This window comes from Chiloscyllium punctatum, chromosome 22, assembly GCF_047496795.1.
Source record: "Chiloscyllium punctatum isolate Juve2018m chromosome 22, sChiPun1.3, whole genome shotgun sequence".
Taxonomy (NCBI): Eukaryota; Metazoa; Chordata; class Chondrichthyes; order Orectolobiformes; family Hemiscylliidae; genus Chiloscyllium; species Chiloscyllium punctatum.
This window is the reverse complement of record NC_092760.1, coordinates 21,112,844-21,125,321: the sequence shown is the minus strand read 5'-3', so window position 1 is coordinate 21,125,321 and position 12,478 is coordinate 21,112,844. Positions and strand designations below refer to the sequence as shown.

The 12,478-nt window shown below is 49.7% G+C and overlaps 1 protein-coding gene across 3 annotated transcripts in view; it reads left to right on the top strand.

Annotated features, from left to right (window-relative positions):
- Positions 1 to 2,210: 2,210 nt before the first annotated feature.
- Positions 2,211 to 12,478, top strand: part of chid1 (chitinase domain containing 1) — a 37,242-nt gene continuing 26,974 nt past the window's right edge. Inside the window, exons 1-5 of one of the 3 annotated variants that reach the window (XM_072591882.1) lie at positions 2,212 to 2,420; positions 4,119 to 4,268; positions 7,620 to 7,752; positions 9,484 to 9,528; positions 12,056 to 12,162. In XM_072591882.1, coding sequence (XP_072447983.1) covers positions 2,244 to 2,420; positions 4,119 to 4,268; positions 7,620 to 7,752; positions 9,484 to 9,528; positions 12,056 to 12,162 — 612 coding nt within the window. In that variant the 5' untranslated portion in view covers positions 2,212 to 2,243. Of the gene's footprint in view, positions 2,421 to 3,313; positions 3,463 to 4,118; positions 4,269 to 7,619; positions 7,753 to 9,483; positions 9,529 to 12,055; positions 12,163 to 12,478 lie in introns of those variants that run through there. The other 2 variants (XM_072591884.1, XM_072591883.1) reach the window with 2 other exon arrangements.

The following is a 12,478-nucleotide window of genomic DNA, read 5'->3' as shown; positions in this document are numbered from 1 at the left end:
ACCCCCATTAACCCTCAGAACACCCCATTAACCCATCATCACCCCCATTAAACCCATAACCCCCCATTACCAACATCACCACCCATTAACCCTCCATCACCCCCCATTAACTCTCATCACCCCCCATTAACCCTCATCACCCTCCCATTAACCCTCATCACCCTCCCATTAACCCTCATCACCCCCCATTAACAGCCACCACCCTATTAACGCTCCATTATCCCCCATTAGCCCTATATCAACCCCCATTAACCCACACCACCCCCATTAACCCTACATCACTCCCCCATTAAACCTCCATCACCCCCCATTAACTCCCAACACGCCCATTAACCCTCCATCACCTCCCCATTAACCCTACATCAACCCCCATTAACCCTACATCACTCCCCCATTAACCCCATCACCCCCCATTAAACCTCCATCACCCCCATTAACTCCCAACACGCCCATTAACCCGCATCACCCCCCCATTAACCCTATATCACACCCCATTAACCCCCATCACCCCCCGATTAACCCTCCATCACCCCCATTAACCCTCCATCACCCCCATTAACCCCCATCACCCCCCATTAACCCTACATTATGCCCCCATTAACACTCATCACCCCCATTAAACCTCCATCACCCCCCCATTAACCCTCATCACACCCCATTAACCCATCATCAGCCCACCCCCTGTGTGTAACCCCGCCCACTGTGTGTACAACCCTGCCCCCTGTGTGTATAACCCCCCTCCGGGTGCATAACCCCACCCTCCCTTTGTATAACCCCGCCCCCCGTGTATAACCTCACACCCCCCCGTGTATCTAACCCCGTGTATATAACCCCGCCCCCTGTGTATAGCCCCGCCTCCCTGTGTGTAACCCCATGTGTGTAACTCCGCGCCCTGCGTGTATAACCCCGCCCCCTGGTGTGTAACCCTGCCCCCTGTGTGTTATCCCGCCCCCTTGTGTGTATGTCCCCGCCCCCTGGTGTGTATATCCCCGCCCCCTGTGTGTATAATCCCACCACCTTGTCTGCATAACCCTGCCCCTGAGTGTATAACCCCACCCCCCTGCATGTATAACCCCGCCCCCTGGTGTGTATATCCCCGCCCCCTGTGTGTATAACCCCACCACCTTGTCTGTATAACCCTGCCCCTGAGTGTATAACCCCACCCCCCTGCATGTATAACCCCGCTCCCTGTGTGTATAACCCCACCCCCCATGTGTATAACCCTGCCCCACTGTGTGTATAACCCCACCCCCATGTGTATAACCCCGCCCCCCTGTGTGTATAACCCCGCCCCCTGTGTGTATAACCCCACTCCCTGTGTGTATAACCCCACCCCCTGTGTGTATAACCCCGCTCCCCCTGTGTGTATAACCCCACCCCCTTGTGTGTATAACCCTGCCCCTTATGTGTATAACCCCCCCCTGCATGTATAACCCCGCTCCCTGTGTGTATAACCCCACCCCCCGTGTGTATAACCCTGCCCCCCTGTGTGTATAACCCCTCCCCCATGTGTATAACCCCACCCCCTGTGTGTATAACCCCGCCCCCTGTGTGTATAACCCCGCCCCCTGTGTGTATAACCCCACTCCCTGTGTGTATAACCCCACCTCCCTATGTGTAACCCCGCCCCCTGTGTATGACCCCCCCACCGTGTGTAACCCCATCCCCCCTGTGTGTATAACCCCCCCATGTGTGTGCAACCCCGCCCCCTGTGTATAACCCCACCCCCTGTGTGTGTAACCCCGCCCCCTGTGTATAACCCCGCCCCCTGTGTGTAACCCCGCCCCCGTGTAACCCCGCCCTCCTGTGTGTGTAACCCTGCCCCCATGTAACCCCGCCCTCCTGTGTGTGTAACCCTGCCGCCCTGTGTGTATAACCCCACCCCCTGTGTGTAACCCTGCCCCCTGTGTGTATAACCCCACCCCCTGTGTGTAACCCTGCCCCCAGTGTGTATAACCCCGCTCCCCCTGTGTATAACCCCGCCCCCAGTGTGTATAACCCCGCTCCCCCTGTGTGTAACCCCGCTCCCCCTGTGTGTATAACCCCACCTCCCTATGTGTAACCCCGCCCCCTGTGTATAACCCCCCCCTACCGTGTGTAACCCCGTCCCCCCTGTGTGTAACCCCGCCCCTGTGTATAACCCCGCCCCCCTGTGTGTGTAACCCCGCCCCTGTGTGTAACCCCGCCCTCCTGTGTGTGTAACCCCGCCCCTGTGTGTAACCCCGCCCCCCTGTGCCGGGTGTATGGATGTTGTGGTGTCCCCGGGCGGTGTGCCCCGTTCCCGCCCCAGGTTCAGGCGGTGTTCCCCGGGCCCAGGCCTCTCCCTCCTCCTGCTCCTGGTGTGTGTGAGCGGGGCCCGGGCCACTCTCTCCCGGAAGGACATCAGGAAACAGGCGGCAGGCCGCGGGCCCGAGGAGGAGGTGAGGGCCGGGGGAGGGGGGGTGACGGACACGGTCGACCCGGGAGGGGGGCCCTGTGGGCCGTAACAGGTCACCCTCCCCCCACCCTCCCCCTCCCCACCCTCCCCCTCCCCCAGCACAGAGCGGTTCCCCTCCCTCACACCCCCCCAACTCATGCCCGCCCCCCCTCCCCCGCACTATTCCCTCCCCCGCACTATTCCCTCCCCATCATAGACCTCCCCCCCCCTCCTCCCCCCCCTCTCCCCCCCCCCCTCTCCCCCCCCTCTCCCCCTCCCCCCCCTCCCCTCCCCCCCCCTCACCTCCCCCCCCTCCCCCCCCCTCCCCCCCCCTCCCCCTTGTCAAAGGATGGCACACGGTGGGCAGTGGCTTAACGGGGGGACAGCGGCCGAACGGGGGGGGGACAGCAGCCGAACGGGGGGGACAGCGGCCGAACGGGGGGGGGACAGCAGCCGAACGGGGGGGGGGACAGCGGCTTAGTTGGAAGGGTTTAGGACAAATAGGCCCCTCCTTGTCACACATCCCAACTTCCAACATTCACTTCCACCTTCCACGGCTGAAGGAGCAACACAGTTGAAAAAAGAAGGAAAATAAAAATAAGTGGTCCTGGTATCAGAATTCAGAGAGCATGGAGAAAAAAACTAACAAGGTCATGGGCTAATGAGTATAGAGACTGGGAGATAGACTGGAGGGATATGTGTCAGGAGAGAGGGCTTTAGATTCTGGGGACACTAGCTCAGAGCAATATGGGACTTCTACAGTGTCAACACTGGAATAGAGCCAGGAGTGTTTCCTATGGAGCTGTTGTTTAAACTAACTGGGCAGTGGTCTGGGAAGTAAATAGATAACATCAGAGAGCTGGGCAGCATTCCTGGTGTGACCAGACAGCCCAGGGCCTGAACAGCTAGGCCCGAAACCAGAGCGGTCAGCCTTTGAGCAGCCAAACCTGATGGCAGTTTCAGGAAAGGTGAAGCACAAAACGTCCATGTGAGGACCATCCTGGACTTACCCTGGGAAACGAGGCTGGTTTCTGTATTGGAATATGGTGAGCGGCCTTGTTGACATCCCAGGTTCCCACTATAACCATGTATAGAGATTGGGATCTGCCCTGTATTAGGAGTGGCCATCAGTGCTTTGGAGATACAGCCATCATTAAAAAGGGAGGGACACTAGAGGAATAAAAAAGAAAGCTACTGAAGAGTAGAGGAAGGCTTTGGGCAGATTGAGAGTTTGAATATCAATCATGTTGCCTCTCTCATCCGTGTTAAACACAAAGTTGGACTTTCATTGTCCCTCTCTGACTTTAGCAGCGGCCTTTGGTTGATGCCGTTCATGGTCAGAAACACTGTGTGAATCATTCATCACAACCATGTGATTTATTCAACGCCATCTGACTCTGTCCTGTTCTGACAGTTCAGTTTTCCTTTCAAATAAAGGTGTTAGTAAGTAAGATTTCAGCCTTGTGCATCCCACGCTGTGAGATGGTGGTTGGAGGGTCCAAGGGGTGAGTGCCTCAGGGTGCTGGCGTGCCTCTAGGAAGTGTTCACCTGACAGGCGATTGGCAATAAAGCTGGCAGCACAGCATTACAACAGCCCTCCCTCGGTCCCACACATTCACTATTGGTCTCCCTTGATCAGAGATGGTCAGGCTTCCTGATTGTGTGAATCATGTTGATTGACAGCTCCGTATTGTTCTGTTAGGCCGGACCTTCGAAGCACTTGGTGCAGGAGAGAGGGCTGGTCGTCACTGATCCCAAGGCCAGAGATATTCTGAAGGAGCATAAGAGTTACTGCACTGCCAAGGTGGTAGAGCGACACTTCAGTGGTGACATTCTGGGCTACGTCACACCTGTGAGTAATGGAGATGGGGGGGAGTGTGTGTGTGTGTGTGTGTGTGTTGTATGTTATAACACAGCACTGTCAACAGGGGAATCCTTAATTTGGACCCTGTTTGGTGCAGTCCCTCTCCAGGGTGGGGTGGGGGGGGAAGAGAAGAGAGGAGAGGAGAGCAAGGTGCTGTGTGTTTTTTAACCAAACCGCGCACTGACAGGGGAACCATACAACTTGTGTCCCACTGAATTATTAACAAGTCTCAAACTTGGTGGGAAGGCACACTTATTCAGGATAAAATTTTAAAAGCTGTTTCCACTAGACATTCTGGAAAAAAATTGATTACAATCCGTTGTTTTCCACACTTCAAGATATATGTAAGGCTTTAGTTTGTTCAGGCCTATAGATAACTGGGAATGAGTTACAGATTGGAGTATAATCAGATGATTTGGGTTGGATTATATGTAGAGGAACAAATACCCAGGAGTGAGTTGTAGTCTGGAATCTATTCAAGGAGTTCTGGGTGGTATATGCACAGAATAACCAATATCTAGGTGTGAGTTACAGACTGGAATCTAATCAAGGGTTTTGGTTGGTGGGGGAGGGGTTTATGTTATAATAACAGATACCCAGGAGTGATTTACAAATCGGAATCTAATTGAGGGATCAGAATGATTAATAACAACAATAACAGATGCCCAGGAGTAAGGTACAGACTGGAATCTAATCGAGGGTTTTGGGGTAGTTTATACACAATAACAGACATCCAGGAGTGAGTTACAGACTGGAATCTATTCGCGCGATTTGGGGTAGTTTATACACAATAGCAGATACCCAGGAGTGAGTTACAGACTGGAATCTAATTGTGGGGTTTGGTTCGGGGTGAGAGAAGAGGTGGGAGGTGGGGCCATGGTAATATATGGAATAACAGATGCCCAGAAGTGGATTCTAATCAATGGGTTCAGGATGGTTTATAAACAGAATAACGGTTAGCTAGGTGTGAGTTACAGACTGGAATGTATTTGACAGCCTCAGGTTGCTTATATACAGTTTAATCTAGATCTATTTGAGGTGCTGCATTTTGGAAAGGCAAATCAGGGCAGGACTTGTACACTTAATGGTAAAGTCCTGGGGAGTGTTTCTGTACAGTGAAATCCTGCAGTTCGTAGCTCCTTGAAGATGGAGTCACAGGTAGATGGGATAGTGAAGAAGGTGTTTGGTGTGCTTTCCTTTATTGGTCAGAGTGTTGAATGTCGGAGTGGGAAGTCATGTTGCAACTGTACAGGATATTAGTCAGGCCCTTTTGGAATACTGCGTGCAGCTCTGGTCTCCCTGCTATAGGAAGGATGTTGTGAAACTTGAAAGGGTTCAGATAAGATTTATTTATAAGGATATTGCCAAAGTTGGAGGGTTTCAGCTACAAGGGAAAGCTGGATAGCCTGGAGCTGTTTTCCCTGGAGCGTCTGAGGCTGAGGGGTGACCTTATAGAGGTTTACAAAATTATGAGGGGCATGGATAGGATAAATAGGCAAGGCCTTTTCCCTGTGGTGATGGAATCCAGAACTGGAGGGCATAGTTTAAGGTGAGAGGGCAAAGACTACAAGGGACCTAAGGGGAAATATTTTCACACAAAGGGTGGTGCGTGTGTGGAACGAGCTGCCAGAGGATGTGGTGGAGACTGGTACAATTATAACATCTAAAAGGCATCTGAACGGGTATATGAATAAGGCCAAATGCTGGCAAATGGGACTGGATTAATTTCGGGGACCTCGTCAGCAGTGTCAAGTTAGACTGAAGGCTCTGTTTCCATGCTGTACAGCTCTACGACTTTGAGAGGAGAGCAATTTAAAAAGGACATGAGAGGTAAATTCTTTACACAGTAAGTGATTAGCGTGTGGAATGAGCTCCCAGACGAAGTGGTGGATTCCCAGGTACAGTTACAATGTTTAAAAGACATTTGGATAAGGACATGAATGGGAAAAGTTTGGAAGGGTCTTGGCCAGGAGCAAGCAGGTGGGACTTGTTTAGTTTGGGAACATGATTTGTGTGGACTACCTGGGTCAAAGGGTCTCTTTCTGTACATCGCTGTGGACGAGACTGTTGGAGAGAGGTCGGTTGACCAGAATGGTTGGACATAAACCTGAACTCTGCATCAGTTGGAAAAGCCTTATTTCACTTGTAAGATATTGAAGGAAGGTTGCACTAACACCTAGGAAAGTCACCTTTGGAGGTAGCAGTGTGATTGAGATGGTAAGTGGTTCAGTTGTGTCTTTTTGACCAACTGCCGTGTAATAGAGTTACTTCCATAGGATTTCAGTCTGTGGAGATGGAAAATGGACCAGGAGACACCAGTCTGAGAGGAGAGGAGAGGAGAGGGGAGCAGGGCAGTGATCTCTCATCGAAGAGGAGGGAAAAAACCAAGGCCTTCCCCCACAGTGGTGTTCTTGTGGAGTCATTAATGACTTGGTTATATGCATGTAGCACATAATCGGGAAGCTCAAGATGGTAAGACATTTGGAAATGTAATAAAGAGTGAAGGTTGGAATAGGTTGCAAGACACAAGTTTATAAAGCGGTCAAATATGTCAGTTGGAATTTAGTGCAGCGATTTATGAAGTGATATATCTTGGTAGATTGAATTAGATAATAAAAAAAGGCACAACTTTAAAGAGAGTTCAAGAACATGAAAGCTGAAGGGTCAAGGACATGAATGTTTGAAGGTGGTGTGGCAGGGGAGGAGGCACAATGATGCAGTGGTCTTGTCACTGGGCTAGTAATGCTCTGGGGAGCTGGGTTCAAAACCCATCACGGCTGATTGTGCAATTTGATTTCAACTAAAACAAGTCTGAAACTGAAGTCTCACAATGACCATGGAACCACAGGTAATTGTCTGAAAACCCATCTTGCTCACTGATTTTTATTTAGGGAAGGAAAGCAGCCATCCTGGCCTATACGTGACTCCATACCCGCAGTTGTGTGGTTGATGGCTTTGTAAAGAGACAGAGTACGGTTTCCCAGGTACAGAGTACAAACACCAGGAAGTCCAGGTTCCTTTATCAAACACTGGCTAGATCCCAGTGGGAATATTGTTACCGATTCTGGCCATCAGATAGAAACTGAAGTAGGCCATTCGGCCCCTCGAGCCTGTTTGATCATTTAGTAACGAAGGAAGCTGGGGCCATCATGATAGCAGGGAAAAGATGTCCTAGAGTGTTTTGTAGGTTGACATTGTTCTGTTTTATGAGAGGCCAGAGGAAATTATTCACAATCCAGCTTTGGTGATACACTCAGCAGCAAGAGACGCACTCAAAGCCTCGTGTCATAATTCTCTTCCTCCTACTGACCCGGTTCAATTCTTGTCTCTGTTTTTCAGTGGAACAGCCACGGTTATGAAATCACTAAGACCTTTGGTGGTAAATTCACCTTAATTTCCCCAGTTTGGCTTCAGATCCAGAGGAAGGGAGTTCAGCTTTATTACGTGACTGGTCACCATGACATAGACCAAGGTATTATCTTTATCTTGATCTGTACTTTGTATCGAACACTCTTATGTTAACTTTAACCCCGCTGCCTCACAACCTTCCCATCACACTCCCAACACAATCTGGTCACTGTGGAGCAGACTTGATGTGAGATATTGTGTGGGCTTGTGTCTCTATACCAGATGGGCCAAAGTGGTGATTAGAAACGAAGAGAAACTGTAGAGTTAATTTTCAGCAACAGGCCAGGCTGGTGAAGGTAGAGGTATGATCATGAAGTCTTGATTTAACTAACATTGGCTTAATCAAGACACTGAATGGGACAACACAAAAATGGTCTTCCCATCCAAAGTCCCAAAGCAGTTTACAGCCAAGGGAAGACTCTGAAGTATTGTCACTGTAATATCATGGCCGAGCCTCAACTAGCATTGTCTGAATTACAAGTGAATGATGTGGAGGAGCCAGTGTTGGACTGAGGAGAACAAGGTTAAAAACCACCCAACACCACGTTATAGTCCATTAGGATTACTTGGAAGCACTAGCTTTCGGAGCGCTGCTCCTTCATCATGTAGCTGTGGAGCAGGATCATAAGACACAGAATTTATAGCAAAAGATTACAGTGAGAGGAGACGGTGGAGGCAGCTGCAATAGGTATTGAAGAGGTATCTTGGCAGATACGTGAATAGGGCAGGGAACAGACGGCTATGAGGCATATCGGCAAAAGGCTTTTAGATTGGTGAGCCGAAGGGCCAATTCCTGTTCTGTACTCTTCTGTGTTCACCCAACTTGGCCAATCCTTGAGCCCAGGCTTCCTGGATGGGGTTTCCAGCTGTCTGGTTGGATATCTGTTTCTACCAATTGGCTGAGTGATCAGACCATGTCCAGGGGCCAACTGACCTGAGTTGGTTCCTGGCTGAGTCGTTTGGAGCTGGGTTATTGGGAGCTCACTGTAGAAATTACAGTGGTACCAGAGAGCCAGGGAGTGAAGAATGGGGGAGGAGGTGAGGAACTGGGGTGGTCTGATCAGCCGGCAATGTGGAGCCAGCTGTCTAGCGTTCCAGCAACTGGTGGGCACAACAGACACCAGCAACCTGTGGCAGCACAAGGCAGAGGGGCCTTGGGTAGACAGGTCCTCCCACCATGCACTGAGAATATCTCTCAAAGGAAGTGGTCAGAATAGTTTTAGTGTAGCTGCAGGCAGCCCAGTGGTGATATGATGAGAAAGGTTAACATGGAAGGCAGGCCTGGACTCTGTGATGCTGACACATGGTTAATCATCTGATTCCCAAGGAGAAGGCTTTCTTGTTAAACACATGAGTCGGTGACGTTAAACCGTCCATTCTGACAGAGGGGCCGTACTGGTGTGTTCCATCCCCGAGCTACTTTATATGTTGGCTGGCCTAATTATAAAAAAACGCAAGCTGAAAATGTATAATTGGCCATCTTTGACTTGCTTTCTGATGGAGGAGCTGAAAATGTGTTGCTGGAAAAGCACAGCAGGTCAGGCAGCATCCAAGGAACAGGAGAATCGACCCTAGGGCTTGTGCCTGAAACGTCGATTCTTCTGTTCCTTGGATGCTGCCTGACTTGCTGTGCTTTTCCAGCAACACATTTTTAGCTCGGATCTCCAGCATCTGCAGTCCTCACTTTCTCCTTTCTGGAGGAGACTTACTGTAGAGGGAATTGGTTCAGCTGGTGTTGGTAACCATCCTCCCTTGTCTCTAACCCCTTGCTTGTGCGTGTTTTATTGACGAACAGGGTGGATGAAGAATGTGAAAGCAGAATTTGAAGCAGTCCGTTTTGGTGAGTACGGTATTTTTTTAATCTGCCTGTTTCCTTACTCCGGTCTGTGTTCCAACTCTCAAAATGTGACACTCTCTCCCATCTCTGAGTGCTGGGTTAGCCTTCCAGTTGAATTCCTGGTCGATAATACAACATAGTGCACTCCTTCTCTCTCCCTCCGATTACAGTACATAGTTGCAGTCTAAATGACAGTTGGTGATATAGTGTGTGAAAGTAGGGAAGTTACACTGTATCTTCAATCTTACTTCAGAGCACAAGCTCGAATACTGAGCTGCATCCTGGTCACCACACTTTCAGAAAGGACATGAGGTTCTGTCAGAGAGTGGAGAACAGATTTATCAGATCAATACCAAAGGTGAGGGGTTTGGAGGGATATAGGCCGGGTGCTGGCAGGTGGCACTAGATTGGGTTGGGATATCTAGTCGGCATGAACAGGTTGGACCAAAGGGTCTGTTTCCGTGATGTACATCTCTATGACTCTATGACTCCAAGCTGCTGTTGTTGGAGCAAAGGAGACTGAGAGGAGATTGGATGGAGGTCAACAAGGTTCTGACAGGTTTTCGGGAAGATGGACAGAGAAAAGCTGTTCCCAGTAGGCTGATGGCCAAGGACGAGGAGAGACAGGTTGGTTTTTGGGGAAGGGTTGCAGGGGAAGGCCAGTTTCATACAGCGGATGTAACTCCAGGCCCGAAATGAAGAGACAAATGGTTTTGAAAGGACGTTGTTACAGTTAGTAAGTTTGCAGATGACACCAAAATTGGAGGTAAAGTGGACAGCGAAGAGGGTTACCTCAGATTACAACAGGATCTGGACCAGATCGGCCAATGGGCTGAGAAGTGGCCGATGGAGTTTAATTCAGATAAATGCAAGGTGCTGCATTTTGGGAAAGCAAATCTTAGCAGGACTTATATACTAATAGTAAGGTCCTAGGGAGTGTTGCTGAACAAAGAGGCCTTGGAGTGCAGGTTCATAGCTCCTTGAAAGTGGAGTCGCAGGTAGATAGGATAGTGAAGAAGGTGTTTGGTATGCTTTCCTTTATCGGTCAGTGTATTGAGTACAGGAGTTGGGAGGTCATGTTGCGGCTGTACAGGACATTGGTTAGGCCACTGTTGGAATATTGTGTGCAATTCTGGTCTCCTTCCTATCGGAAAGATGTTGTGAAACTCGAAAGGGTTTAGAAAAGATTTCCAAGGATGTTGCCAGGGTTGGAGGATCTGAGCTACAGGGAGAGGCTGAACAGGCTGGGGCTGTTTTCCCTGGAGTTTCGGAGGCTGAGGGCTAACCTTATAGAGGTTTACAAAATTATGAGGGGCATGGATAGGATAAATAGACAAAGTCTTTTCCCTGGCGTCGGGGAGTCCAGAACTAGAGGGCATAGGTTTAGGGTGAGAGGGGAAAAGATATAAAAGAGACCTAAGGGGCAATGTTTTCACACAGAGGGTGGTACGTGTATGGAATGAGCTGCCAGAGGAAGTGGTGGAGGCTGGTACAATTGCAACAGTTAAGAGGCATTTGGATGGGTATATGAATAGGAAGGGTTTGGAGGGATATGGGCCGGGTGCTGGCAGGTGGGACTAGATTGGGTTGGGATATCTGGTCAGCATGGACGGGTTGGACCGAAGGGTCTGTTTCCATGCTGTACATCTCTATGACTCTGAGTGGACACTCGTGGGAAATAAATGGATGGAATGAGGAATTGGTTTCCAAAAGGTTGGCGTGGACTGAATGGGCAGACTAGCCTGCAGAGTGCCACATTGTGTTGTCCTGGGGTGGGGTTAGTGTCCATTACATGTTTTCCATGTGTGTTGGTCTAGGCGATCCCTCCTAGTTGAAAACATTCAGCCATCTTGATTGGATTGTTTTCAAGCCGCAGTTTAAAATTGAAATTTGTCGTGGGAACTGGAACGCTTCAGAAAGAAGTCCATCTCCCCTCTCGTCAGTTAATGATCGCAGATTCCATCAAATTTCACCAGACTCTCAAAGTCATGCTACCCCCTCCCTGCTTTTCCTTCGGGAACTTAAGGAGCTGAAAATTGAAAAGAAGTCTCAACAGTCCACCCAGCCTGTCTCAGAATTGATATCTCTCCCTGAGTTGTTATCTCCTCAATGATTCAGCCAGATCTCCCTGACAATCCATTCCACACATTTCCTCAGTGAAAAGGCACCAGTGTGTACACTGTACATTGTAAGCTTGAACCTAAATCTCAGTAATCTGGTTTACAACAGTATGAAACTTCTTACTGGGGTTCAGCTGAACGATTTTGTTAAGAATCTAGATAACATTGCTCCCCAGTAATAACAGCGTGGTGTGTGGCATCTGTAAGGCTGTACCACTGCCTGTACATTCAGGCTGAGTGATCAGAGCTGTACACTGCTCACTGTGTGACTGTACCACTGCCTGTACATTCAGGCTGAGTGATCAGAGCTGTACACTGCTCACTGTGTGACTGTATTGCTGCCTGTACAGTCCCTTTGACACTTTTTTAAAGTTGATTTTGTTTTTCTTGTTTCTGTTCTGCCCTTTCAGTTCCTCGGATTTTGTTTGATTCCTGGACATACCGTGACTATGAAAGTCTTTTTAACAGCGAGGATGAAATCGAAGAGCTGTCAGAAGCGTTGGTGCAGACAGCAAAGGTCAGTGAGTCCCCTTCGGGAGCTGTGCTTCACCCTTGGCAGTCAGTTACCTGGGAAGGCAGTGGGATCTTTCCCCTCTCCCCACGTTGGTCATTTACCTTAGAAAGCAGAGTGACCTCCTGGTGAGTTAGTTCCCTGAGGACCGTCAGTGGTTTCAAGCCGAGTAACGTCGTGGTTTAGTTCTCTCCAACACTGTTGCCATGAGGCTGCAGAACATGGACCTAATCGGCTGGATGTTTGTGTAAAGTTGAAATACTGGTCAGGAGTGGGAATGTTGGGTTAGGGCCGAGATAGACCGGCAATGTCAGGTTAAGGC